Raw genomic sequence first — 23,297 nt, 5'->3', positions numbered from 1 at the left:
TCCCCAGTGCTCACGTGGTGAACGTTCATTGGGTGCCTGTCTTTCCCTGGGCCCTGTGTGTGTGTGTGTGTGTATGTGTGTGTGTGTGTGTGGTGCTGAACACATAGCCAGGAAGCAGTTAAACATGGATTTTTTTTCCCTGACTGGGTTTCAAATTCTAGCAAAGGAGACAGAAAAAGAGAAAAATAGAATACACTATAACTTAAAAGTTTTGTAAAAACCATTTTGGCATCTGGTGCAGGGGGCAGTGAGAAAGGTCCGGACTGGGGTCAGTAGAGCCCATGCTTCGGAACTTACAGCCACTTCCCAATCGCATGATCTGCAGTCAGTCCATCACTGTTCTGTGTCCGACTTCCTTCTTCTAAAACTGGAACAAGAAACAAGCCCAGCTGCTCTTATGGGGAACCCTAAGGGACTGTCCAGGTTACTTAAAGCAGGGCATCACTCGTCACCTCACAGTGTTTTTGGGACCCCACGTCCATATGGCAAATTTGGGGGTGTAGTGTTTGACGGGGCCTTTCCTGCCTCATGGTTTAGAGCCTGGGTTCTGGGGCCCGAATACCTGGGTCCTAACCAGCTCTAGCACTTCCCAGCTCTGCAACCCTGCTGCCATCTCTAACCACTCTGAGCTTCACTTTTTTGATCTGAAAAATGGGGAGCAATGATTCCTACTCCAGGGTCGCTGAATGAATTAGTGTATGTGAAGGGCTCAGGACAGGGCCTGGCCACAGTGAGCACCGGCCAGGCGTCCTTTCTACTTTCATCCTTGCTTTGCATGAGTACGTGGCCTCTGTCCTTCAAGATCTGCCTGCACAGGCTGCAGGACCGGCCTGGAGATGCTGATGATTCTTGTTACTTTCTTTTCCAGGTGTTTTCCAAAGTGGGGACAGTGAAGAGCTGCTCTATCTCCAAGAAGAAGAACAAAGCAGGTATTCCACATGAAATCTCAGCCGGAAAGAGTGGATTCCCAAAGAAGCTCCACCTTCAGACAAGGGGTTGGGGGAGTTCTCTCTTGAGTATTTTGAAGGTTCTCTGTTTTCTGAAGCGTGGTCAGTGTCAGGCTCTTTGAAAGTAGCCCCTCTTTCTGTTCCCCAGAGTCTCCTGCTTTCCAGTCGAAGCAGCCTCTCGGGTCAGGTCCTTCTGAACCTAGAGACTCCACCACCTCGAACCGTCAGGGGTGGTTTCAGAGCAGTGCCATTTGTGGGCAGATAGTGAGGACCTTGGTTTGTATCAGGAGCCTCTGCCGCCTCCCAGCACTTCTGTGTTCTGGAAGTTTCCTAGGAAATAGCAAGAAACAGCCAGTCTTATGATTTCCCTCTTCCCTTCTGAGGGAGATAACCCAGTTCTAGAACTTCTGGAACATTCTACCGAGTCATTAACCTTACAGATTTTCCTGAGTGGTTAACCATGCATCACCCAGGCCAGTAGGTACGTGGGCAGGCAGGGAGCACCCTCATCTCTCCTTTTGGCCCTGGGTACTGTCCTGAGTCTCCTGGCCTTTGCTGGGCGGTCCTCCAGCCTTGGCTTCCTGCAGGGGATACGTCCTTGCTTTCCCACAGCCATAGCAGCCCTATCCTGTCCCTTCAGTTTGGCAGGATTTGTAGGAATGCCGCATGTGTCAGCCCAAAACTGTGTCCTGAGCATCTGCTGCATGCAAAGAACTTGGTGGCCAGGATGTCTGCTATTAACTTATTCCTCAAACAGTTCCCAGGCCCTGCCAGGCAGTGGGTGCGGTGTTATATGAATCTGAGGGAGACACAGCCCTGCCTGTAGCATGTACACAGTCTAGCTGGAAAGACAAATATGCTGGTGGTTATAGCACAGTGCAGCAAGGGACTGGGGGGCTGGGACAGGGGTCCAGCACAGGGGACAGCAGCCTGAGGCTGGGAGGGTTAGGGGCAGAGCAGCCAGGCGGCAGGAATAAGGCGTGCAGAGGCCACTCACACTGCAGTGGTTGAGCCTGGGGGATTTGTTGAGGAAGAGGGAGGAGATACACCTGGAAAGGTAGACGAGATCCAGACTATGAAGTGGCTTTTATGCCACACACACAAGAGTTTTGACTTTTCTCCAGAAGTTCTGGGAGCCATGGAGGGTTCTAAGCAGACATATGGCACAGAAGTCAGAGCATCCGTTGTATTCGTTTGCCAGGCCGCCATAAGAAAGTTCCACAGACTGGGTGGCTTAAATGACAGAAATGTGTTGTCTCACAGAGTCTCAGAAGTCTGAGATCAAGGTGCCAGTACAGTTGGTTCCATCTGGGGGCTGTGAGGGAAGACCTGTCCCAGGCCTGTCTCCTGGGCTTATCGATGCCACCTCCATGTTCACAGGGCATCCTCCTTGTATATGCTCATCCTGTGATCAAATCCACTCACACCTTTTTTAAAAGGACAGCAGTCATCCAATCATATTGGATTTAGGGCCCACCCTGACTGCATTTTATTTATTTTTATTTTTCGAAACAAGAGTCTCACTCTATCGCCCAGGCTGGAGTGCAGTGGTGTGATCTCGGCTCACTGCAACTTCTATCTCCCAAGTTCAAATGATTCTCATGCCTCAGCTCCACCCCCCCCAGTAGCCAGGCATCCGCCACCATGCCTGGCTAATTTTTGTATTTGTGGTAGAGTTGGAGTTTCACCATGTTGGCCAGGCTGGTTTCGAACTCCTGATCTCAAGTGATCTGCCTGCGTTGGCCTCCCAAAGTGCTGGGATTGCAAGCGTGAGCTACTGCGCCTGACCTATGATCTCATTTTAACTTGGTTACCTCTGTAAAGAGCCTGTCTCAGATAAGGTCACATCTGAGATCCTGGGGGTCAGGGTTTCTACATGTGAGTTTAGGAAGAGACAGTTCACCCTTTAATACCCCTGTTCTCCAGGGACTTCAGATATAGTTTGGAATGCAAGAAAAGGCAGCTAAGTACCAAGTTAATGATGAGAAGGGCCAGTTGTGGGGATTTCAGGGAAAAAAAAGTTGTTGCTGAGGTCCAGGTTGGGGTCAGACTAGACAGAGATACTCCCAGGCCAGCAGGCGAAGGTGGCTGTGTCTGCCTCTCACTGCGCCCAGTCAGATGCTCTGTGGGACTGGCCTTCTACTCCTGGGGAGCACTCTTCAGCATATTTTAGAAGTGGTTATCTGATCCTTCCATGTCATAAGCAGCTCTTAAAGCATACACTCTCATTTTCAAGGGCCTGTATTTGAGAGCTTGGGGAAAATCTAGACAAAGCATATCAGTCAGTGTTGCAGCAGGAAACAGTACTCTGAGCTGGGGTTGGAGCAGAGATGTCTGTAAGGAAGGAGCTGAGGTGTAGCTGGACTGAGGGAGCCCACGGGGATATCCAGGGAGTGGGTTCTACAGGAAGAATGCCTTTCCCCCTGCTGAGCCTAGAGGGACATTAGAGGAAAACATGTGACCAGAGCTTAGCTGAGAGTTGGAGCCACAAGATAACCTGCAGGAGTAGTGGCCGTGGATTGGACATGGCCACTGCAAAGCCACCCAAAGCAAGGAGGCGGGTGGGGACATGTGGAAGGATCCAGTACTCCAGCCTCTCTCTCCTCCACCCCATACCTGCCTCCCAACCAATCCTAGATCATAGCCTCCTGCTGGCTCATCCCAACAGGAAGCCAAGAATCTGGGGAGCCCAGATAGAGCTGTCCATAGGGGTCAGTTTCCCACAGAGGACGGTGGCAGAGATGGATCTGAATAGTGTCAGTCACTCAGAGATGAACTTGACCTTCTCACGATTGCCTTTTACACAGTCACTGGGCTTTTAAAATACCATAGGTGCACAGACACGCCAGCCCACCCCCTACAGCCTCGAGCCTTCAAAAGAGAGCTTTCAAGCAGTATCTGCTTGAAGAACAAACATTTAAAGTCACCATGGGGTGGCACTGGTTGTCAGTTCTGTCTGAGCCATGTATGGGCAATTAGTGGAATTCCTTAGTGCACTTGGCTCTGATTTTATAACACCTGCCGTCAATCAAAAGGCGGGAGCATGGTTCTCACAAACAGCACAGTAGAGGTAAAGACAGGAACTGCAAAGTGAGGCAGAGGAAGACAGCCTCAAGCCTCATCTGTACCGATCAGAGTGAAGTCAATCTTATTTGAATTCAACTGTGAAAAAACAATAAAGAATAAACCTAACAAATATGTATGAGATGCTGCGGCGGGGGGAGGGTGAAAGGTAGGAGATATCAAATCTTACGTCACGAGGGCAGGATGTTACTAGGGATCGTACGTTTATTTTAGTGCCTCATAAAAACACTCCTCTCTCCCAGTTATGCATAGTCAGGAAGCAGAATTTCTGATGAAATTGTTGCAGTATTCTTGCTGTCTGAACTCTTGCTACTTGCAACCTAGAAGTAAGGAACCAGAGAAGTTTGAATAATTCAGTCGCCCACATGATCCAGATTTTATATCTGAAACCCAGGAACTGAATGTAACTGGCTGGTGAGAAATATTTGTGAAGAGCAAGGCTTTGATGCATTCGACTCTGCACGTGTTCATTTCAGGCTTTCTGTGCGGCGGCAGAGGACTGCCCAGGTAGAGGCTTTGCCACTTGCCTTCACGATGGTCATGTCTCTTAGTTCAGTCTTCCTCCCAAAGCAGAATTCTATTATGAAGTTAATTATTATGCCAGTCATCTGTTAATTAATAGTCAAATGGGCCTCAGGTGGCAGCCATGTAACCTCGTTGCCTGATTCGTCAAGATGACTAGTAATAAACAGCAAGCCAGGAGCTGAAATGTCGGGTGAATGAAGAGGGGTATGAAAAGAAAAGAGAAAATATGGCGCAGGTCTGGGGCCATCACAGCCCTTGCACTTGGCCTTGTGCTTCCACTTCCCCCACCCACTGGTGTGATTTCCACCTCTCTCTCTCTTAGGAGTGCTGCTTTCCATGGGATTTGGATTTGTGGAATACAGGAAGCCGGAGCAAGCCCAGAAAGCTCTCAAGCAGCTCCAGGTAAAGTGAGGATTCTCAGCTGAGGGCCACGGAGGCGCTTGGCAGGTAGTGAGAGGTCCCGTCAGCCCTCTGAAGTTGAGTGGGAATGTGTGTGAAGTCTACGCTTGACTGGGCTCGTTGCTTTTGCCAGGTATCTAGGAGACTGTAGCCCAAGAAAAAAATGAAGAACCTTTCCCAACACTCCATGGTCACCATAGCCCATCCACTCCATCCGTAACACTGTTGTCAAGGGCCTGGCGTGTGCCAGGCGTGGCGCTAGGCCTGGGAGAGGTTGCTCACGTGGGCCCCTCTTTCTGCTGGGGTAGACAGGCCATGGGCCTCTGAATAAACATGCAGGACCAGGTCATGAAGACAAAGGTGCGAGTCGGGGGTGGAGGTCGGGTGTGTAGGCTGTGTGGTCACCTCTAAGGAGGTGACAGTTGAGCCCACGCCTACTGGGCCAGAAGTCAGCTGCACCACGATCTAGGAGGGAAGTAGTTGGGGAGTAGGGAACACTATGCAGAGGGGCTGTAAGGCGGGAATGAACTTAGTACATTTGAAAAGCAAAGAGGCCACTGTGGCAGGGGTGGCGTGGGTGGCAGTTCAAGGTGCAGGATGAGGAGAGAGGTGTGCAGGGCAGGCTCCTCTAGGCTATTTTACTGCTCAGCCTAAAGGTAGTGGGTGACCATTACAGGGCTGTGGGCACACTGGCATCTGCGCCAGCCTCTCTGGCTGCTGGCATGGAGAGGGGACAATGAGTGGGGCAGGTAGGAGAACCTTGAGTTATCCAGGCTTGGCCAGGGTGGGAGAAGGTGGGGAGAACAAGGCTGAACCAAAAGCTGTTTGGATAGAGACTCAACATCCTATTCAGACAGAGGAGGGATATGTGCCTTCCTGCTAGATCCTCAGTACAAGGACAGATCAGGACCCTCTAGCGGGAGGGGAGCTGGGGCCATGGAGAGCAAGGCAGCCTGGGATTTGCACCATCCCAAAGGGCAAATTTTGGACCACCTGTAAGTTCTAATCCCGGAGCTCCGTGACCCCACATGGGCTGCTTTATGGGATGTACTTTCTTAGAGCTACATGATGGTGCCTAGGCTGGCCTTCAGCTAATGTGAAGGAGATTCAGTAGGTGTTTGCAGCTTGAGGTGTCCTCTGCTCCCTTCATAATGCCCCACATCCTAGGCCCGTCCTGATCAGGAGCTGTATATTCATTTAACTTAAAATCAGCTCTGCAAATTCAGTGGTCCATATTTCTCTTTCATGTGATGTAAGATGCTGTGAAATTTCACTTTGCACGTGTACTGTATTATGTTCTGGACATCGTTGTATAAGTGCATATGTGAATATTGCCTCCAAGAATTGTTCCTACAAAGCTATGCGTGCTATATTTTATGGGAGATTTAAGGGATTTTCAAGGGTAATTTTGCTAATACACCAGTTTCGCCTTGAGGGACCAGTGTTAGAGCCTAGCTTTAGCTACAACTCTACTGTGATTTAGAATACTTTTCAGGAACACACAAACTAAACCCAACTCTGCGAGCCAGACTAAGGGCCTTTCTTTGCCTGAAAATGCGTATAAACAATGGAAAAGTCCGTGTCCCTTGAGTGGCATCAAGGTGAAGGCCTGCCCGTGGCTTAAGAGAGCATCCAAGGGCTGAGTGTCTGACCACCAGCTGCTGCCTGGGCTCGGTGTGAGCCATTTCGAGGAAAAGCCATCCTCTGTCCTCGAGGCCAGCTAGCCCCGCTCTCTGGGGAGCAGTGAGTCTCCCATCTGCGAGCCAGGGCTCTGCTCTGGTGAAGGGCAAGGATTTGGGTGAGTATTTCTCAGGACAGAGACGAGCTGTGTTGTCTTCTCTCTTAGTTACACATGGTGGACGGCCACAAGCTGGAAGTGAGGATCTCGGAACGAGCCACTAAGTGAGTCTTCAGTGTCCTCAGTTTCCTTCCCTATAAGCTGGTGCTTTCTGTTCTGGGTGACCGCCACCCTGGAGGCTGTCTCACAACCCTTCCCTGTCCTTTCCACCTACCCCTTTACCATTTAGGACTCTGCCTAATTAAGCTGGCATTTGCCAACTCCAACCCCAGTTTTCCCAATGAACTACGATTATGTTAGTCCTTTGGGTGCATGTTTAATGCACTTTTTTTTTTTTTTTTGAGATGGATTCTCGCTCTATTGCCCAGGCTAGAGTGCAGTGGCATGATCTCAGTTCAGTGCAACCTCCACCTCCCAGGTTCAAGCAATTCTCCTTCCTCAGCCTCCCAAGTAGCTGGGACTACAGGCACATGCCACCACACCAGCTACTTTTTGTATTTTTAGTAGAGACAGGGTTTCACCGTGTTAGCCAGGATGGCCTCGATCTCCTGACCTCATGATCTGCTTGCCTCAGCCTCCCAAAGTGCTGGGATTATAGGCATGAGCCACCACACCCAGCCGCACTTGTCTTTTTATTTAAATAAGAAAAGGAACAAGTGCAGGAGAAACAGGCAAAGAGCTGGTGATTGCTGGTGCTGTGGACAAACGAGAAGCAGCTGTGAAACCTAGACGTTCCACTTTACGGGACGTGCTTTCTTAGGGCTGAATGACAGTGCCTAATCCAGCCTCCAGCTAATGTGAGAGATTCAGTAGGTGTTAGAGATGGAGGCAGACCAATTTGCCCAATGACCAGTATGCTGAAGTAGGGGATTGTTTGGAGATTCAGTTTTGCTCCTCCATTTCCACCTGCTCGTACATCTAAATGAGCTATGACACCCGAGGTGCTTGCAAGTGTCCGGCACATAACAGGTGCCCAGCGCAAGCCCTTATTGTCACTATCATCCACTTGCTTTGGGTGATAAAATGCCTGCCTCTAACAGTCCTCAAGCTGGTTTCGGATATTTATTCGGTTGTTTTCAACAAGTTGGTCATTTGTTGTGGTCATCCAGCAAATTAGCTGCCGGCGAATTGACCTTCCTTTTTCCTTCTCTCCTTTGTTAATGCTTCTTGTGAATCCAGCTTGGGCCAGCTCTGGTGTTTTTTACCCATTGTGGTCTGTGCTATGTTAACCATCGTTGGTACGGGGGCCCTCAGGAGTCTGGTGGGGGTTCCTGAGCTGCCACTATAACAGAAGGAGCCCACACCTTTGAGCCCCACACCTGTAGATTCTAATCCAGGAGCTCTGTGACCTTGAGTGGGTGACTTTGCCTCTGAAGTGAAACGTGCTAACCAGAGGTGTGTTAAGCGCCCAGCACCTTCAGTGCCCATAATCACGGAGCCAGCGATCTCTTTCCAGTACGCTGTCTCCAGATATCCAGCCCGAATTCAGCCTTGCAGGTCTCACTTCCTAGCCAGTGTTCATGGAAACATTGTTTTACGCAAGAAAGAATTACAGCAAACCCACTGCGTACCACATACTCCTCCTAGGCACTGGGGATGGCTTTTCCTTGGGAGTTGACACCCTAGGGCAGTGCTATTCCGTAGAAGCTTCTGCGCCAGTGGAAATGCTCTGCATCTCTGCCCAAGACAGTAGCCAGCTGCCACATGTGGCTATTTAGCCCTTGAGATGTGGCAAGCACAACTGTTTTAGCTCTCTGTTGCTGCATCACAAAGTATCCCAGAACTTAACAGCTGAAAACAAAACATCCTCTCACTGTTTCATGGGTCAGGAATTCAGGAGCAGCACAGCTGGGAATTCTGGCTCAGGGTCTCGCATGAGGTTACAGTCAGGATATCGGCCAGGGCTGCAGTCATCTGAAGGCTCAGCTGGGGCAGGTGGATCTGTCGTTAAGGTGACACCCTCACATAGCTGCTGGCTGTAGGCCTCAGTTCCTCACCTCAGGAATCTCTTCCTGGGACCGCTGGAGTGTCCTCATGGCATGGCAGCTGGTCTTTCCGGAGTGAGTGATCCAAGAATGGGGAAGAACAAGACCACAATGTCTTCTGTGACCTAGTCTTAGAATTCACACACCATCTCTCTGCTGTATCCTGCCAGTCACCCAGACCTGCCCCGATACAGCGTGGGAGGGGATTACAGGGGACATGAACACCAAGAGCCAGGGATCACTGAGCACCATCTTGGAGGCTGATACCCCAGCAACCGAGGAAGTGAATTTATAATTTTGCTGCTTCTGTTTTTTTTGAGATTGAGTCTCACCCTGTCACCCAGGCAGGCTAGAGTGCAATGGTGTGATCTTGACTCACTGCAACCTCCACCTCCTGGGTTCAAGTGCTTCTCATGCCTCAGCCTCCCGAGTAGCTGGGATTACAGGTGCCTGTCACCATGCCTGGCTAATTTTTATATTTTTAGTAGAAACAGGGTTTCACTATGTTGGCCAGGCTGATCTTGAACTCCTGACCTCAGGCGATCCGCCTGCCTTGGCCTCCCAAAGTGCTGGAATTACAGGTTTGAGCCACCGCACCCAGCCTAGTTTTGCTTCATTTAATTTAGATTTAACTCGCCACATGTGGCTGATGGCTACTGTATGAGCACAGCCCCAGAACAACAAGACACCTGGTCCATCTCCATGGTTAGGCCCCCACATGCTCTTCCTTGGGTTTTCGACAAAGTGTCACAAACAAGACCTTTGGAAACCAACCAGGGTCTTTGCATCTGGAGAGAAAGGCACAACAGAGGTTGGGTTTGATGAGAAACCAGCCCCGCCCTTAGCGGGCTCCTTAAGGCCCTGGTGGCCCCAGAGTCTCTCAAATGAAGAGCAGCAGCCACCTAAGCCTGGATGTGTCCCCTGACTTCTGCAGCTGTTTTGGGTCCTATCACCAGTGGGAGACGGCCTTCCTGTCCTTTCATGTTGGCCCCACCAACCCCAGGCACACTCCTTGAATCCATCACCTGAATATTCTGATGGAGGCGCAGTGGAGCCAGTGTGGGGCAGGAGCTGCTGAAGCCCCGAATAACTGGAACTCTTTCCCCTCCACCCTCCAGGCCAGCCGTGACATCAGCTCGGAAGAAACAAGTTCCCAGAAAGCAGACCACCTCCAAGATCCTGGTGCGGAACATCCCCTTCCAGGCCCACAGCCGGGAGATCCGAGAGCTCTTCAGGTGAGAGGCACTCGTTCAGGCCAGGGGACTGGCGTGCGGGCAGGGAGCCTGCCCGAGTCTCGGAGAAGTGGCCTTTGGGTCCTGGATGGTTCCGCTGCAGCCCCACGCAGTGATCTTTCAAAGGTCATCTTTTGGCTGCCTTTGATTTATCTCCCTTAATCTCAGATGTGGCTCCCCAGAGCATTGTGCAGGAAAAAAGTCAAAACAGCCAAGCTTCCTCCTCTCTGGGGCAGACAGAGAAAGGGCAGGCGGACTTCCTTGTCCCCATCCACAAGGTGCAAGAGGGGCAGGGCCCCAGTGGCTAAAACCCAGCTCTACGCAGGATCTGCTTGAAATTCCCTCCATCCAAGCCACCTTTTTGGTTTAAGATGCTGGTTTTCCACCTTAGCCACACATTCCAGCCACCTGGCGACTGCTAAAACACACCTTTGTTCAGGCCGCACCCCCAGAGAGTTGGTTTCCATTTTTCAACAGTGGAGTCCAGACATTGGTGTTTTGCTAAAAGCTCCCCAGGGGATCCTAACGTCCATCAAGCCAGGGTTGGGGACCACTGGCCTAAATGGCTCTATGGAAATGAAGATGAGTTACCTGTACACATAAAGCAGCCCCCCAGCACCTGCTTGCACAGGGGTGGAAAACACAGCTGCCTCGATTCAGCAGGCAATGGCAGCAGGCTAGGTGGGCACTGAGCAGTGGGAGGGCCTCTCTCTGCTCATCCAGCTGGATGCCACACAGGACTCGGGCTTCGTAAGACCAATTCCCATGTTTTGAAAGAGAAACTAGCCATGTGGATTCTTAATTCTTAAGGGGAATTCATCAGCAACTAATTCACTTTTTAAAAACGACAGTCTGGCCTACCCCAGGGCCCCTAGTTGGTGAACCCTACACCGGCATGTTACAGTATTTGGCTTTTCAGATTAGGCAGGCATCACCCAGCACCAAGCCCCCAATGAAAGAAGTGTTCTTATATCAGGGCATGAAAAGGGAATGCTTGAAGCCAAGGTCCTCCCCAGCCATGGGCGGGATAGGAGAGAGACTAGCCCTCAGAATATAATGGCAGATGACGTTGGCGTCACCCAAACACGTTGTTGAGGCTTGGGTGGGATCCAGGACACCCCGGGGGACCTGCAGCACCATGGCCTGCGTGTGGGTGAATATTTAGGATTCTACATACTAGGTCTCGCTCCTTCGTTCCGTGCTTGCATGAGGATCCAAGAGTGAAGCCTCTGTTAGAGTTGCCAGTTAGCATCTTGCAAGGTAAACTGTGGATACAAAATAAGTCTTGTGTTTTGGAAATGAGAAAGAATTATCTTTGTATGACATCTACCCTCTTTGCTCTCACTCTGTAGTGTAAAGAATAAGAAACCATTTGGGGAACTTGAAAAATCCTCATCCTCTTTTTCCCTCTGTTTGCTGTAAATCACACTGGTATGCAGTTCATGAACAGACATGGTGTGTGGTGAGCTGGGAGCTGAGGCAGGAACCTTCCTGCCTATATCTGGGAAGCAGGATCTTGGCTCTGATCCCCGGGTACCCTACGCAGCAGGAACAGCCCGGAGAGATGGGGTCATGACTTGGGGGGAGGTTTCCCATTTCCCCAAACCTCGGTTGATCAGTGGAGGAATACATCAGGTCGTCGCTCCAGGAAGGTACATATCCGTAGCCGCTCGGTGTGTCTGCTTGTTTTAACATGCTCTGCTCTTTAAAAGGAGTCCAATTTAAGAACTGCCAGATTAAAACGGGCTTGTAAGAAGGGCGCATGTTGATGGGGAAGTAATATCCCGCCGAAATGACAGTTTCACTTGGTTCTGCAGTATATTTAGGATGACACTTATCCAGGGAAACAAAAGACCGCAAGGGAAGAGAGAGCACTTCGTTTGATCTCACGTATTATATTTATTTTTAGAAGACAGGGAATTAGTGTCCACTGAACATAATTACATGTGGTGACTCTTCTCCCTGCCATTGTTCTGAGGAGAGTTTTCTTAAACCCCTGGAAACATAAGCCCTGCGTGGAGGGCCCTACCTGCTTTTGTTGTGCACTCCGGCTGGGGATGTGAGGCAGTTTCTCGTCGCAGACAGCAGGGGTCGCTGTGAGCCTTCTCAGGGACTTCTCAGAGCTTGTCCAGGAAAGCCCCAGACAGGATTTCAGACAAAGCCCCTGGCTGGTAAAGGTCATTAGCCAGGGGAAGGTTTCAGGGTTTCGGGGAACTAGTCTGGTCCATTTGGCCAGGCAGATTCTGTGGGTTTGTCCTACCAGGTGTAATAAAAATCACAATTCCCTTTTATGACACGCTTGCTGTGTGCTGAGCTCTGAGGTTGAACGCCTTCCCATGCAGAGTCGCCTCTGTTAAGCCGCACAGCAGCCCTGCGAGGGATGGATGCTGTCATCCCTTTTGCACCCAGACAGAAACTAGAGATGGAAACTGGGGAGAGGTCCTGCCTGGGACCACACCGCTGAACTGGGATTTGGATCTAAGTCAGTCTAACCCGGAGCCACTTCTCTCTGCTGCCTGTTCTTTTGGGTCTAGAAGGAGCTATCTTCTTCCAGATCATTCCAGCGGGACCATGTCCCACAGCGAGCATGTCATTTGTACCATGCAATGTGCTGGGCACAGGACATGTAGCCATTTCAGGAGAGAACCAGGTCTGTCTCTGTGGAGGGCCAGAGAGGAAACAGTGCCAGCCAGTGGGACAAATGTGCAGGTGAGAGTGCAGGGCTCCAGAGAGCATTCTCTGGGCAGGGCCTAAAGCCACCCGCCTGTTGGAGGGGAGGGGTGGCCTCCTAGCCTGAGGCAGCAGCACCGGGGCCCTTCCCGGAGGCTACCAGCCTTCCCTGCGGACCTCTGTGCACCTCACTCCAGCCCTTAACTAACCAGGCCTGGGTTAAAGCAGACAGGCGTCAGGAGGCACTGCATTTCCGTGTTTCTGTGGGATCGTTGTCTGGGGCGATTCGAGGATGACGCTTTCGAAAACTCAGAGGCACAGCGGTGGATTTGCGGACAGCGATTCTCATTCCCTCTGGGACTCTCCTTTGGGACCTCAGTTTCCCCTGGCATAAACTAGTGACAGTAACACTAGTGATAACATATGCCACCCTTTGTGATGATGCCATGGTAATATGTGAGTGCTGATTTCTTTCTCATGTCCCTGGCCCCTTGGGCTGCAGTGCCCCATGTTTCTAGGGTCCCATTCATCACCACGGCCTGGTACAGAAGTTTCATGTCTGTGTCTCAGTGAAGAAATCAGCTCTGGAGCCCAAATTCCACCCACTGGGTCATCAGATGCCTCAGGCCGCTACCCCACTCAACAGCTTCAAGGACTGTAAAGATGAGATGAGGCACCTAATACAGCCCCTGGCAGGGTAGCAGGTAGTTAATAAGTGTTCACTGCGGTGTTCGACAGCACCGAACCAGTGGGCCAGGATTTGAACCCAGGGTTTGAATCTGACTTTATAGACAGAACCCAGGTCTTCAACAGCAGTGCTGAAGCCTTGAAGGTCTTGGGCAGCGTATTCCTGGGTTTTTCTTTGCCTTTCCTCCTCCTCAGCCTTCCTGTCAAGAAAGGCTGTAATCCTGTAATCCTCCCTGTCCCATTCATCTGGGTTCTGGGGCAGAGAGTCCGGAAGGACCATGAGGGACAGACTGAGCCAGTCCCCATCTGCCCCCCAAAAGGAAATGTGGAAGACACACAAATGAATGCCCCACACTGTGAAGTATGCATATGCATGCGAACTTCTCACCCCAGCACTCGAGCAAGGACAGAAATGGCCGGCGCTCAGCTCACCCGGCAGGTGCCCAGAGTCTTAGGTCAGTATGGTTCTGAAAGAAGGAAGGAAGGAGGTGGAGACTGGGCTTCCCTGCGTGCCCCCGTCTGGGTTTGCTCTGGGTAGGTGTGTTGCACACGTGTGTTTTGCCATGTTGTTTATTTTCGTCTTTCCCCATCTCCACCTGGGAGAGCCTAGGGCAGAGAGGCAGTTTCGGACCTGGATCGGGCCTACCTGTCTGCATGCAAATGCAGCTTGTACTTGGGGCTCTCCTGCTGATACACAGCACATGTGTGCAGAGCTCAAGCGTTTGGTGGAAAGGGTCTTGTTTCCGCCCCCATTTCAAGAGCTGGAGGTGTTGTTAAAAACAGAGTTGGCTAATACAGGCGCTCAGGAGGCACGGGACACGGGGTGAACCGTGTCCACGCAGTCTTTGTATCAGTTTTGTCCACACAGCAGCCCAACATGGTAGGCCTGTTCAGCCTGCCTTTTAGATGAGGAGACTGAGGTACAGGCAGTAAGGGTGCTATTCCCAGGAGGACCCTCGGCTTGCCCCTTTCTGTCATAGTCCATGGGGCAGCCTGGTCTGAGCCACTGGGTTCTGGCAGGCGGTGCCCCCTGTCTTCCAGGAAGGATGTTCTGCAAACAGGGCCGGCCTCACCCTCAGTTAAAGGCACTGCTGTCACCGTCTTGAAATTCTCAGTAATGTTTGAACAGGGGGTCCTGGATTTTTATTTTGCACCAGGCCCTGCAAATTATGTGGCCAGTTTTGCCTGCAAACCAGTGGAAGGATCGGGAAGTTTAGAGCCAGGGTGTGGTGTGGCCATTGGCCAGGTTAGTTTCCTCATCTGCAGAATGGGAATGAAGAATGCGTCTGCCTCCCCTGCCTCCCTTCCCAGGTGGTGAAAGGCCCAGGGAGAGGATGGGTGGACAGGCTGACCAGAGGAGGGAGGTGTTGACGGGAGCGTACCTGTCACTGTCACGATCGTCACTAAGGCCCTCTGTGGATCACTGCTAAGGAACGCCTGCCTCTCTGAGGATGGCATGGGAATGTCCAGGCAGCTCTGAAGTCCAGGCCAGGTCAAGTCATGGTGAAGAGTCAGTTCTGGTGATAAATCTGTGGGCTCAGTGCACTTCTCCCGTCCTATGCTATGTCACTTTAGCTCTCAGGGCCTCAGTTTCCCTCATTTGTAAAATGGGGATGAAAAGAACCTGCCTTACAGCTGGGTCATCAAAGATGAGTCAGATACGTGAGACACCTAGCATAGTGCCAGCCTCATGAAAAGCTCCCGGCCAGCATAGCTGTTATTACCGGGTTTCCTTCCGGGGACCTGCCACATCAGGAACACCGTTTGGTGTTAGGTTTATGAACACGGAGTCAAAAGGGTCTGGAGGCGAGAAGGAAGGCTTGAGTAGCTGACACTTAACCTGTCCCCACACGGTACTGCAGAGGCCCGCAGCCCACTTTCCACCTGCAAGTTTCCGCTGTCTTCTCCCTGGGAAGCTGGCGTCCACAGGTTCACAGTCAAGACCAGATTTCTTTGTTCCCTCACCGCTCCCTCCCTTGCTTTTTACCGACAGGCGTTTCACGTTGCCTTCCAGCCATTGCAGTCAGGTGGACATCTGTGAGAGAGTAACCTTGGTTGGGGTTTCAGCTGTTCCTTGAGTGTGGCCGTCACCAAGGTAGCATGTGCTAAAAGTCTGTTTCTGCACTTTGGGAGGCCAAAGCGGGAGGATCCTTTGAGGCTGAGAATTCGAGGCCAGCCTGGACGACATAGCAAGACCCCATATCTACCAAAAATACCAAAATTAGCTGAGCTGTGTGGCGCTCTTGTAGTGCCGCTACTCGGAGGCTGAGTCTGCAGTGAGGTATAATCATGCCACTGCACTCCAGCCTGTGCAACAGAGTGAGACCCTGTCTCTAAAAAAATAAAATGAGGCCTTCAGCACCCTCCTCCACTGACTAACTCCCGACCCCTGACCAGGGGCACCCCAGCTGCCTCAGCTCCCCTTGGAGCTGCTCCATGTGGTTGCTTAGCGTACTGACCCCCAACCGCCGAATATAAGCTGGGACACTGACAGGCTCACTGCCGTGTCTGCAGGTGCCTGCTACATAGCTGGTGCTGTGATGATGTTTGTGGAGTGCATACCCACTGTGTGAGGCCCTTCTCAATACAATCCTAGTAGAAATGCGAGGTAAAGCACAGAGAGGTTCAGTAGTCTGCCCGAGATCACACAGCTCTGCAGCAGCACAGCCAGCTCTCCCTCCAGAGCTTCACTCATCCCCCTGGAACTGCCCCCAGGGGTCAGGGATGTCTGGTGATAGCAGCCCTCGGGCTGCAGATGGAGAGCTACTTTTCTCCTTTTATCTCAGCATCTTTTCTTTTTTTTTATTTTTGCTATTTTCTTCCTCGAGGTGTGAACCACCTGTTAGGGTGGGAATGGGCGAGAGTTCACAACAGGTGTCTGGAGATCTTAATTACACCGCTTCTGTCTCCTCCCCACCCCCATCCCTGCACCTGTTGTGCCTGCTTTGTGGGCAGTGTCTGTCCTTCCCTGGCCTCATTTCCTCTTGCAGTGGCCGTGACAGTGGAGGGAGGACCGAGGACAGCTCGCTGGCCCACGTTCCCTGCACACCTGTTTGTCTCCCCCAGGCAGGCATGGGGTCACTGCCCGATTGACTCCTGGTTGTCAGAAGTACTTTTCCAGAAGCTTTGAGCCCTTTCATCTGCCAGGGCAGAGACTCAGAGCAGGATGGGGAAGGACTTCCCGTTCTCCAGGCTTTCCCAGAAGAAGCTCTGCAAAACTCAGGCTTGGGCAGCTCCTGAGAGCCAGCCAGGCAGGATGGGTTGAGTGGGGTGTGTGGGGCAGGAGAGAACCCTAAAGCCAAGTTCTCAAAGGGATGGGTAAGGAAGATGGGACCGCCCCCAGGTGTCTCCTCTGCACAGGTCATCTCCTCCCAAATCCACCTCCACAGAGAGGCCCTAGGTCACGGGGCATCACAGCCGTTGGCCAGCTCCAGCTACGCCCACTCATTATTGCCTGGTGCTGTGGGGCTGCCGCAGCAGTGAAGAGCTTGCAGCCTCGTCCGTATGACCTCATCCTATCTTGATTACGTCTGCAAAGGTCCTATTTCCAAATATCGACTCTCTGGCCATTGCTGGGAAAAGTTTGCCAACCGGTGCCAAGCTCAGTTAAACTTACAAGGCCTAAGTGGGGATGTGGCATGTCTTCACAGAGCACTGGGAACCTGAAATCAGAGATCGGGGTTTGTGGTTCTTTAGTTTCAGTTACACAAATAAGGTGTTATTTTTTCTCCCCCTTATAAAACATACAGGGGTTACAAATAAAGCTAAGTCCTGTTGACCCCCTCGGAGGACTGGCTGGGAGGACCAGGTCATTTCCCCATTCTGCCCTGCTTTCTTACCAGGGTATTCTCACATTTCCTCCTTTGCTGAGGTTTGAAAGGACGGAACAGATGTGTGCTTTCATTCATTCAGTGTACACCGGGCGCTTCTGTCTGCTCTGCACTGAGGGAGACGCAGATTTACTCCCCTGCTGTTTCTCTGGCGCCGATGGAACCTCTCTCTGTACGAGGTGCGTTACTGGGCACTGGGAAGGTGGCTGTGAAGATGGCAAAGTCCCTGCCCTCATGACTCTTATGTTCTAGTGGTGGTTGGGGGCGGGGAGAGTAAACAAATGAACAAATAAATCCTGTGACATGGTGGCATGAGTGCTCTGAAGACGGCTAAAGCAAGAGCTAGAGGGACGAGAATGAGACCAGTACGGGTGTCTGTGGCTGCCGTGACAACGTGCCACAGACAGGGGCCTTAAAACAGTAGACAGGCATTCTCACAGTTCCAGAAGCCACAAGTCCCAATTCAAGGTGTGGGCGGGGCCGCGCTGCCTCCGAAGGATGCAGTGGGGATCCTTCCTCACCTCCTCCCGCTCCTGGGGGCTGCTGCCAGTCCTGCTATTCCTTGGCATGGGGCTGTCTCAGTCCTGTCTCTGCCTCTGTCATCTCTAGTGTTCTTTCTGTGCCTTCTGCTGTTAAGGACACCAGGACCCACACTAATCCATCTGACCCCATCTGACCTTAATCACATCTCCAAAGGTCCTATTTCCAAAGAAGGTCACATTACAGGTTTCAAGCGGACGTCATTTGGGAGACATTCTTCACCCAGTGCAGGGAATCTTAGATTGGGCAGTCAGTTAAGGCTTCTCCAAGCAGGGGACATTCGCATGGAGACCTGGAGGTGTGAAGGAGTGAGCATGTGCAGATCGGAGGCAGTAAATGCTGAGCCCTGATGAGGCCAGACCAGCCTTGCCCGTGTGATTGTGGCTGGCATGCATGCAGAAAAGTGCACAGGTCCTAAGTGGACAGTGTGGCAAGTGGTCACAGATTCAGCACAACTGTGTAACCAGCACCCGGCTCAACAGGCAGGATGTTTCCCACTAGCCCCCACCAAGAGCAGCCACTCTCTTAACTTCTAAATACATGTATTAGTGTTGCCTGTTTCTGTACTTTCTGTAAATCGACCTGGAACATACATTCTCTGGCTTCTTTGCTCATCATTCTGTTTCTGGGATTCGCACGTGTTACCATGTTGCAGTTGTAATCCGTTCATTCCTGTGACCGTGTAGAATTCCATTGTGTGAATATGCTGCAGTATACTTACCCATCTTACCAATGAGCATTTGGGTAGTTGGCAGAGTTCGGGCTATTTCAAATACTGCTCCTCTGAGAATTTTTAGGCAACCACATGCATGTGTCTCTTTTGGGTGTCTGTGTAGGTATGGAATTGCAGGGGCACAGGGTATGCATGTTTTAGCTTTAGTAGACATTTATTTCCAGGCAAGTTTCCAAAGTGGTTGTATCAGTTCGTGCTTCCTTCCACGGTCAGTTTATGGTGTTCTGGTGACCCTCGTCCTTGTCCACCCTTGGTGTTGTCTTTCCCTTAGCCATTCTGGCAGGTGGATAGTGGCTCAGTGGTATTACCGCATTATTGTCCTATTTTGTGCTTCCCTGACAGTTCAGGAAATCAAATATTTTCTCGTATGTTTATGAGCCATTTGGATGTCTATCACCTCTCGTTGGATGTCTGTTCAAGTCTTTTGCCCGTTTTTTAAAACTGGGTTGTCTGATTTTTAAATTTATTTTTCTTTTCAATTTTCTAATTTTTATTTAACTTTCTGTATTCTGAACTGTATGATTGCAGTGTCTCTCATTCTGTGGATTGCCTTCATCCTTTGATGAACAGAGGCTCTTCATTTAGATACTGTCACTGCTGTTTTTCTCCTTCCTGGTTAGAACTTTTTATGTCTGTTAGAAGATCCTTGCCTCCTCTGAGCTCATGAAGGTGGCCACCTATATTTTTCTCTAAAAGGAAAGGCTTCTCTTTGACCCTTCACATCAAGGTATGCAATCCATCTGGCATTGATTTTTGTATATGGCGTGAGGTAGAGACCAAGAAGCATTTTTTTTCCATGTGGATATTCAATTGGCCCAATATCATTTATTGCAAAGACCATTCTTTCCCCTCCCTCTGCAGCATTGATTTTGTCATAAATCAGGTGACTGTGTGTGAGGGTCTGCTTCTGACTCTAATCTGCTCCCAGGCCTATTTGTCTGCCCCTGTGCCAATACCACCCTGTGTTAATTACCAAGGCTTTGTAATAGACTTGATATCCAGTGGCTTTGTTCTTTCTCATGATTGCCTGGCTGGGGTTGGCCGCTAGTGCTTCTTGACTTACATTTGTAAAAGATATTGTAAGGAGAAAAACTTCTCGGGGGGATGGGCAGATGGGAGGAGACCCAAGAGGGGGTTTTTGCCTCACCTGGGCCAGAGGTGACTATGGCTTGGACTAGGCGTTGGTGGTGGAAGTGGCCAGGTCATTTTGGGAATATGTTTGCTGGTGGCTTTGGTGAGGGCTGTGGCAGAGAGAGGGATCACAGATGACGCCTGTATTTAGGTCCTAAGCAGTTAGCTGGGTGATTGGCCACCTTTGGGGATGGGAAAGTCAGAGAGAGGTGCCATCTTGGCTGAACGTGTGTCCCTCGCAGCCCCACTCCACACACACACACACCCTCTCCTCACCCATCATACAGCACGAATAACCACTGGCCACAGTCGTATTGCCAAGGCTGTGTGCCCCAGCTCGTCTGGCTGTGTGTCTGTGTGTGTTTGGGGGCTTCTGTGAGCATTCCTGCCGGGATCCATGCATGTCAGCTACAGCGCCAGCATTTGCAGTATTGATGGTCCTCGCTGCTGCGTTCTCTGCGTGCGTGAGCGAGGCACCGTTCACATTACCTCCCGATGTCTGCACAGCACCTTACCCAAGGGCCCTGCCGGGGCCTGAAGTGCTTTTGTGCTCAGGATTTCATTCTTTCCTCCCCCAAGAAGCCTGGGGAACTAAAGTGCACCAGTTAGATGGCTTCCCAGCTATAAAACCCTGCACAAGTGGCAACGTCCTATTCGCACTCACAGATGCTCTTCCTGTGCTGTCTTTCCTATTATGAATTCAAGGGAAAGAGTTTTTTTTAACTCTTTCATGTGCCCACTCAGCCCGTATCTGTTGAGCCCTTACAACATGCCTATCTTTAGCAAGCATCACCCCTGAGGTTTTGCCGTCCACAATGCTTATCCAGGGCAGCCCGCAAATACCACATGCTCATTGGCAGTACAGCACTCTGCCAGTTTCAAAGAGCCCCCTCCTACCCTCAGGGTAACCACAGTCCAAGGAAATGATGGCCCACCTGGAAGATGTGAGCACAGGTACCAGGTAGTGACTACAAAATACCAAGGAATCAGTTCCACTAAGGGAATGGCCCAAAGACAGAATGTAGGTGTCCTTGCCCAATACCTTCTTATTTCAAGAAAAGGATCTTGAGTTCTTAGTGGACTCCAGGGTTCACATTAACCGGCTGTGGGATGTAGCTCAACAGAATCCCATGGTCCAGATCCCACAGGTCTCAACTCCTCTATGGCATGACCACATCTTAAATCCATCTTTTGGTGGGTAAAGTGAGTAAGTATATCCTCTTGTTTTAGCAGGGAGACAGGAACTACCCAAATTATATCAAGATAGAAGATCTAGGGTTGGTCAGCCTACAGAAGGAATGCCCAAGAGGAGTGAGTATTCAGGGCTCTGACTTGCAGCAAATGTCACTGAAAATCAGATTTCTGCTGAGGGCAAAATTAAACGAATATATATGAAACTGTCAGGATGGCTAAAATAAAAAATAGTGGTGACACAAAATGCTGAGAATGGTGCAGAGAAACTGGATTGTGTGGACAGTTTCTTACAAAGTAGAATGTGCTCTTTCCCTATGACCCAGCGATTGCACCCTTGGGCATCAATACCAGAGAAATGAAAACTCACATTCACACAAAAACAGATTCACGTGTCCATCAACTAATGAGCTGATAACAAATTGGGGTGTATTCATACAATGGAATGTTATTTGGCCATAAATAGGAATGAACCACTGATAATGTGGATGAACCTTGAAAACATGCTGAGTGAAAGAAGCCAGACGCAAAAGGCCGTATATCCTGTGATTCCATTTATGTGAAAGGTCCAGAATACAGTCTGTAACTGTGGGTTCCACATCCACATATTCCACCCACAGATTCCACCACTCACAGATCAAAAATATGCAGATGGGACTTGAGCATCCCTGGATTTTGGTACCCATGAGCATCCTGGAACCGATCCCCTGTGGATTCCGAGGGACGACTGTTGGCACATCCGTAGAGACTGAAGGTCGATTCACAGTTGCTTAGGGAAGGGGAAGGTAGGTCGGAGGCACTGGATAAAGGGTACAGGACTGCTATTTGAGGTAATGAAAATGTTCTGGAATTGACTGTGGCAAGGGTTGCACAGCTCTGTACAGATGGCAAAAACCATTGAGTTGTGCACCTCAAATAGGTGAATTGTACGAGATGTGAATTATATCTCAGTAAAGCTGCCTACCCCCTCCAAAAAAAGAAATCTGTGCATGTTCATAATACCTTTATTCATAAACAGCCAAAACATGGAAACAACCCTTGTCTTTCAGTAGGAAAATGGCTGAACAAACTGGCGTGGGATGCTACTCAGGAGTAAAAAGGGACAAACTTTGATTCACGGAACAATGCAGCCTAATCTCCAGAGATTTTCACTGAATAGGAAAAGCTAATCCTGAAAAGATGATATACTTGTGATTTCACTTATATAACGTCTTTTTTTTTTTTTTTGGACAGGTTCTCATTCTATTGCCCAGGCTACTAGAGTGCAGTAGTATAATCATTGCTCACTGCAGCCTCAAACTCCTGGGCTCAAGGGATCCTCCTGCCCCAGCCTCCTGAGGTAGCTGAGATTACAGGCTACCACGCCCATCTAATTTTTCAATTTTTTGGTAGAGATAGGGATGTTACCCAGACTGGTCTTGAATTCCTGAGCTCAAGCAATCCTCCTCTGCCTCCCAAAGTGCTGGGATTACAGGTGTGAGCCATGATGCCCAGCTATATAATGTTCTTGAAATGACAAAATTCGAGAGATAATCGGGAGGCAGGTGGCAGGCAGGTGGCTTTGTCTATCAGAAGGTTGCTCACGGGGTCCTTTTGATAGAACCATTCTGTGTTTTCACTGAGGCGAACACTCGTAACTACTCATCGGATTTCGTGGAACTCAGTACATACATGCAGATGACCGCATGTAAAACTAGTGAAATCTGAAGAAGGTGAATTGTTTTATTAATGGTGATTTTCTGATGACAGCATTGTACTTAGTTTTGCCAGATGTCACTGCTGGGAGAAACTGGGTAAGGGATCAGAAGAAGATCTCTCTGATTCTGTCTTACAACTACATACAGATGTATACTGATCTCAAAATTAAAAGGTTTTTTAAAAATGAATATCCCAAACCATAAAGCATTAGAAAAAGGCCATTCCTGCAGTAATGAGTTGCCCATCATCCAGGGTAAGCAAGTGATGTCAAGGGCAACTGTCTGTTAAGGATACTTAAGAAGGAATTCCTGGGGCCAGGCATGGTAGCTGAGGCCTGTAATCTCAGCCCTTTGGGAGGCTGAGGTGGGCAGATCATCTGAGGTCAGGAGTTCAAGACCAGCCTATTCAACATGGTGAAACCCCGTCTCTACCAGAAATACAAAAAAAATCAGCTGGGTGTGGTGGCCAGCACCTGTAGTGCCAGCTACGTGGGAGGCTGAGGCAGAAGCACTCGAAGCTAGGAGGTAGAGGTTGCAATGAGCCAAGATCACACCACTGCACTCCATCCTGGGTGACAGAGTAAGACTCCATCCTCCATCATAAATAAATAAAGAATTCCTGATGGAGTGAGAGGCCAGGCTTACTCTCTGTGTGAAACTTCCTCTTGTATGGGGTCAAAGAAGGTACAATCCTCTAGGCTTTGGGGTCAGCTGTGGATGGTGCTTCCTCGATCAGAAGGAACCTAACATTCAGTTGCCACAGAGTCAACAGATGGCAGGGGGGAAGAGAAATTATCCCAGCTTTTATACTCCATAGAGACAACGTATACACTTTATTACTTAGGCTA

The 23,297-nt window shown here is 50.2% G+C and overlaps 1 protein-coding gene across 3 annotated transcripts in view; it reads left to right on the top strand.

The window, feature by feature from the left end:
* The window catches only part of RBM19 (RNA binding motif protein 19), a 143,354-nt gene that overhangs the window by 39,976 nt on the left and 80,081 nt on the right, over positions 1-23,297 (top strand). For 2 of the 3 annotated variants that reach the window (XM_032240672.1, XM_032240664.1), the window contains exons 18-21: positions 869-929; positions 4,879-4,958; positions 6,802-6,857; positions 9,857-9,973. In XM_032240672.1, the coding sequence (XP_032096563.1) occupies positions 869-929; positions 4,879-4,958; positions 6,802-6,857; positions 9,857-9,973 (314 nt within the window). Of the gene's footprint in view, positions 1-868; positions 930-4,878; positions 4,959-6,801; positions 6,858-9,856; positions 9,974-20,791; positions 21,912-23,297 lie in introns of those variants that run through there. The other variant, XM_032240681.1, reaches the window with a different exon arrangement.

The sequence above is a fragment of the Sapajus apella genome, unplaced genomic scaffold (genome assembly GCF_009761245.1).
Source record: "Sapajus apella isolate SASKATOON/1434 unplaced genomic scaffold, GSC_monkey_1.0 scaffold2, whole genome shotgun sequence".
Lineage (NCBI taxonomy): Eukaryota > Metazoa > Chordata > Mammalia > Primates > Cebidae > Sapajus > Sapajus apella.
Note: the sequence above shows the minus strand (reverse complement) of the source record. Positions and strands in the feature narration are given on the sequence as shown.